General features: G+C 44.6%; 1 protein-coding gene across 2 annotated transcripts in view; it reads right to left on the bottom strand.

Annotated features, from left to right (window-relative positions):
- Positions 1-304: 304 nt before the first annotated feature.
- The window catches only part of LOC120021221 (scavenger receptor class B member 1-like), a 30,733-nt gene continuing 25,037 nt past the window's right edge, over positions 305-6,000 (bottom strand). Inside the window, exons 9-13 of one of the 2 annotated variants that reach the window (XM_038964887.1) lie at positions 5,736-5,809; positions 5,472-5,523; positions 4,963-5,109; positions 1,963-2,062; positions 305-1,831 (exon numbers count right to left, since the gene is read on the bottom strand). In XM_038964887.1, the coding sequence (XP_038820815.1) occupies positions 1,970-2,062; positions 4,963-5,109; positions 5,472-5,523; positions 5,736-5,809 (366 nt within the window). In that variant the 3' untranslated portion in view covers positions 305-1,831; positions 1,963-1,969. Of the gene's footprint in view, positions 2,063-4,962; positions 5,110-5,471; positions 5,524-5,735; positions 5,810-6,000 lie in introns of both variants that reach the window. The other variant, XM_038964886.1, reaches the window with a different exon arrangement.

Below are 6,000 nucleotides of genomic sequence, written 5' to 3'. Positions count from 1 at the left end.
TTGCATATGAAGAATCTGATGAACAACTAAATGGTCAATAGCCTATAGGGCCTAACTATAATGCATGGGCAGAGAAACACAGGGCACAGTTCTATTTCCAATTCAATTCCTAAAAATCATTGACTGGAAATACTGTTTGACTGTTTCATGCATTTGCCTATTTTCCTATATAAATAACAGACCCAGTTTCATCCATGTAGGCCTACCCTTATAAATAACGTAGAATCCCTTCTATTTCAAAATGAGTCTCAAGCTAGGCTATTAACACGGGTAAGACAAGAGCCTATTATTTGCGAGGCACATCGGAGCATACATTTAAATAACTTTATTTCACTGGACTGATGTCCATGAGTCGAAGTGGAGAAGAGCGTTTCATGATTTCAAAAGAAAAAAGAAAAAAAGTGTTGAATGATAACAGCATTGTAAGCGCTGATTGAATTTACTGAAAATGTCTTAAAGGCCCTTAAATTAGATAGTAATATAGAGGGGGACTGGAGGCCCTTCATGGTGAAATCACGAATATCAAATAACACGGCATATGCTCCAACATCCTCTTCTAGAAATGGCATCTTTAAAAAAATGTAAACTGAGCTTTGTTGGCTAGTGACTCTTTTCTGGCTCACGGTGAGTATCCTACACAGTCTAGCCTAGCCTACACAGCTATTGCTACGGTTTACTGCACATGGTATCAGTGTGAAGTGACACGTGCAAGAACCCTCCCATTATTTTGAAATTGGTAAGCTGACAGTTTTTTACTTCCCGGTAAATAATTCACATAGGCCTCAATTAAATGGATTTTATGTACAGCACCAGATTTTATGTAAGATGCCCTGAAAGGTATCTGCCAAATAAAATGTATTGTAAATATTTATCCCTTTCATTTTCACACACACCCTTCCTTCTGTTTGCATAGACATGTTTAGGCCAGTGTTTGACTTGCCAGTACTCATTTTGGGTGCCGGTACAGTTTATATTTAAGTGCCAGAACTCCTTAATACTTTGGAGTTAGTATTCAATAGAAGGTGCAGGAATTCAAGCAGAAGAATACTGGAGTTGCCAGTACTCAGTTCCAGTGAGCTCCTGCCCAAGTCAAGTACTGTGCGTAGGTAAAAAAGACAAATAATATCCCATTTGGAACACAGACAAGTTATGCGTTTTTGGCGCAACCTGAGTGGGTGGGCCTTTGCCCCTGGGTTGGGGGTAAATCCCATCTAAATTACAGTCAATTCAGAAAGTAAACCAAATTCCAGTTTCCCTAATTGAAAAGCATGGAAGATAGTTGGAATTTCTCTCTACTTCCTGAGTTGACTGGAAGTCACCCCAGAAACAAGTTCACTTTTTGATTCGTTGGTCTGGTGAGATATTGTAGAATGAAGTTGCTTTTAGGTGCAGATTTGGGGTCACTTTTCCATTTCTTCCCCTAAAGGCTAAGGGTAGGATTTTCTGATCCTAGGTCCATGCATACAGGCAACTTCTACACAGACCAGAGGAAAGGAAAGCAGGACAATACAGATCTAGTGGAGTGGTTTTCTATGGCATTTCAGGAATAGTAAAAACACATGATACTAAGTTGTTAAAACATCTGAAGAAATGGAAGGACAAACAGACGAGGAAAGATTCACATAACAGCGACTGAGGATGCGGTGATGTTCCATGATGTATTCCGAGAGTGGATCCTCATTGGAGGGTTGGATGGGACACCACCAGAGAGCAGAACCAACCGGGGTGGTCCTGCCCTTCCCTGTTGATCCGTGAGTCCTGAACAGAATGAAGGTCTCCCAGAGCAGATGCAGGACCAGGTGAGAACTGGACCAGGTGAGAGAGTTTATAGCTGAGAGAGAGAGAGAGAGAGATAGATAGCAGGAGAGAGTCAGTGGTTTTTGGAGTTCCAGTGATCATCAGTCTCAATAAAACACATGCAGACAGAGTCCTGCAGAACTGGGCTAGGCAGCTCTCCCCTACATGCGTGTTAGTCCACGTGGTCCTGTATTAGAGGGGTTTGCTCGCTGGATGAAGTGCTGACGCTGGCGTCCGGTATGACAGTCCTCTCACATTTTATGATCTGTCAGGAGAAAGAGAAACGGGATGGGAGAAGTCAGAGGAGAGCGAGGGTATAAGAGAACGAATGTTAGAAGCACAACAACACTCAACGTAGTGAGGATCAAGTCTGTTTTGGAGCCGAACCAGGCAGCTGACACCACTGTCATTTCATTCAGTTAATGTGTGCATCACAGGTGGCACCTTCAATTTGGAGGAACAGGCTCATAGTAAATGGCTGGAATGGTAGACATGGTTTCCTTGTATTTGATACAATTTCATTCACTTCATCCCATTATGAGCCGTCCTCCCCTCACCAGCCTCCCGTAGTGGGCATAGATTAAACTTTTTAATGATCTATCAAACTCCCGCACCAACACCTTTTCACTACAAAAGGCCCATAAACATAATGCCTCGTCCCAAACAGACATTTTCAGACACTTCTTTCAGTTCATTTCACATTGGGTGTACTCATTCGGCTGATTCTGATGTAAACAGTTTCATAAACTGAAGCAACCGGAACAAAAATGGAGGAACCTACCCGAATATGTTCAATAGAAACTCTTGAGTAGTTTACCTTTTAAGAACCAAATGGAAGCAAACTGTTTCCGTAATGAATACACCCATTTGACTACAGAGCGTCACCTGTAATCCACATTCTGTTAACATCATTTGAACTCCCAAAACATTGATCCTAATCGTATAACAGCAGTCTTCAACCAGAGGGTCTGCTGCAAGAGAATGTGTTAACTATGGCCTGTCGGAGTTCTCGCTCAAACCATGCTCAGATGGACACTTAAAAACACACACAAACATGGGCAGACCACTGCGTCGTATGAAACATGGCACAACAGCAGTGGATAAGAAAACTGTTGATTTTAAATGATAGTGATGTTTGTAAATTAAATATGGGTGAGCGTGATGCCTCGTGTGAGGCCTCAGTTTGTGTTCGTGTGGGACCTGTAGAAAAAAAGGTGTACACACAATATACAGGAAAAGGGTGAGTGTGTATGTCGGCCTGAAACCTACCTGTGTCATTCATGATAAATGTGTCCATCTGTTTGTGGGCATCTGAGCCGTTTACTGGGTCTTTAACCGTTGCCTAAAAGATAGCCAGACCTTTACTAACGAGCCAGTCAGAAGCAGCTACAGGAAATCATTGACCAACCTGATTGGCTGTCAGGTGGTTGATTTGACAGACAGGAAGTGCAGTATTTAGTCACCCAGCCATTGGGTCCTTTAATCATGGGCTGAATGTGCGTGTTCATGCAGTGTGTGTTTTAATTGTTGTGTGTGTGTTCACGCAGATTCAAAACTGAGAAAGACAATAGATTGAAGGTGGAGCATGCAGGGTTCATGCGATTGGTTAATGACGCACCTCAGACAGTCTTGACCAATCAATTGTGACATTTGGATCGATTGACACCTGACCCAGTTGAGAAGGGATGATCAGATTCCATATTCCTCTGATCAAATCAACTTCGTACAGTAACACAATCAGGCTGAAACTGACACGTTATACGCATCGTTCTCCCCCGTGATCAGGAAAACTCCGGTCCGGGAAGGCCAGTGTGTGCAGCCCTTTAGCGACAACCCAGCTTCCACACACCTGGTTCAGCAAACACAACAGTACGCACGGTCTTCAATCTCCATCAACATGACCAACAGAACTTGACTAAAAATCTGAGACCATGAACACTGTAGTGTGTAAGCGCTTGGCTGGAGCAAAAGCCTGCACACGGGGGAGCAGCCCCCCAAGGCCCAGAATTGGCCTTCCCTTCCCCTTATAATCAAAGCCGATCAGAAGCTGTCAGGGTATATCATTTTATATTCATATTGCCGTCACATTCAGGCATCTTTTCTGGAGTGATTGGGAACAGTAATGTGTAGACCAACCCCATGGTTCTCTATCACTGTGGGCAGATCTTTTTTCAACAACACCTGCAAGAAAGAAAACCGTTCACACCACACTAGTCATAACCACATGACCTGAAATGCCTGTGTACGTGTGTGTGTGTGTGCGCATGTCATAACCATATACTGTATGTATGGGTAGTCTTCACGGTCCCTGGGGAACATTGCGTTCCAAAACTAAAATAACCTTGAAAATGTGCATAGAACCGACTTGATATGCCAAATAACGCCATACTTAATCCTGAAGTATCCTTTTAAGAACATTGGCAATGAGGCCCTTCATCTACTTCCCCAGAGTCAGATGAACTCGTGGATACCATTTTTGTGTCTCTGTGTCCAGTATGAAGTTAGATAAGGTACTTTCGTGATCCAATGCTAACTAGCGTTAGCACAATGACTGGAAGTCTGAGGGTATCCGCTAGTATATACACCCATAGACTTCGTCATTGCGCTAATCTAGCATTCACCCATAGAGTTCCAGTCGTTGCACCAACTCTAGCTAGCATTGGCTTGAGAGTTATGTTCATGTGTTTATCAAATTAACTGGCTTATGTATAGAGTTAGCTATGTAAAATACAACATATGCCTTTGGATGAGTGTGTGTTAAGGAAACCTCTCCCGTGATTAGTCTAACGAGAGTAAGGCGGCGGGGGTGGCACTGTGTGTCCAAGTGGCACCACTGTACAGTATAAATCACAGTCTACAGCTACTCAGAGGGAGATGGGGGAGACCTCACAGCACCCTTACTGGTGGTTAGAAAGGGGAGCGCCAGTGTGTTGGTTTGTTAGCCGAGGCTGTGGGAAGAGCCTCTTCTCTGGTGGGTAACAGAGGGCTGCGCAAGAGTCATAGTACCTAGTACCCATGCAAACCAAATAATGACTCTTATTTCTCTCCTCTCTCACAACTACTTGCAGCACATTCAGTTTGTGAACACGCATACTCTCCCGCCCATACAAAACGTTCCCATCCACACAGGCAGCGAGCGGTGACCATGTGCTGTAGAGGCCTTACCTTCCCGCTGTAGTGTAGTAGTACAGCTCCCAGTGCGGTGGCCAGGCCCAGGCCTAGGAAACAGTACTGCATGTACACCATCACCATTGGCAATACCACCAGGTTGGTGTGGAACGTTTTCACGATGGCACCGTCCATATACCCATTCTACACGAGAGAGAGAGATGTAGAGAAAGACAGGGAACACAAATCTGATGAGCGGACAGAGTTATGAGGGTGTTAAAAGGGTTAAGGTTATATACACACACGTTAGGGCGGTGTTGCTTAATCCTGGGCTTTGGTGAGTTGATTAGTGGAATCAGGTTGGTAGTGCTATTGCAAAAACAAAAAAGGTGCACCCCTTTGGGTCCCCAGGACCAGGATTAAGCAACACTGATCTAGGGGTATGGGTGAGAGAGAGTGTGTTGGTTAGGTTTGGAGAGTGATGGGGGGGGGGGGGGGGGGGAAATAGAGGTATAGAGCAGGTTAGGGGGGTAAGCGAACCCAATAATAGTCTAATCACCACTCACCTCCTCAAACCAGATCATGGGCATCACAACCTCTGAGATCTTCCCTGTTTCCCTGCAACAGAAACAGTCACTCACAGAGATGCACACAAATACATTCTAGATAAAGAACTGTAACGCACAGATTGAATGGGATCCTTCAGCTTTTTGGCCTTTGGGGTTAAAGGTCAGGGATAAGGAGTTGTCATCATGAGAGGAGTGCTGGGTTGGGGGGGGGGAAATAGGGGTTATAAATAAGAGGGGTTGAGGGTTAGGGGTTATCCTTACGTGATACCCGACACCTTCTTCATGTACAGGTTGAGCTGCAGACGGATAGACACATTCAGAGGCACACCAGTCTCCTGCAGAGAGAGAGAGGGATATATCTATACAGAAACTGAGAGTCCAAACCATTAAGACGGCCTAATATTGAGTTGCACCCCTCTGAACAGCCTCAATTCATCAGGGCATGGACTTCAAGGTGTCGAGAGCATTCCACAGGGATGCTGGCCCATGTTGACTCCAATGCTTCCCACAGCTGTGTCAAGTTGGC

This window comes from Salvelinus namaycush, chromosome 26, assembly GCF_016432855.1.
Source record: "Salvelinus namaycush isolate Seneca chromosome 26, SaNama_1.0, whole genome shotgun sequence".
NCBI lineage: Eukaryota > Metazoa > Chordata > Actinopteri > Salmoniformes > Salmonidae > Salvelinus > Salvelinus namaycush.
The sequence above is the reverse complement of the archived record's forward strand: the minus strand, read 5'-3'. Positions and strand labels throughout refer to the sequence as shown.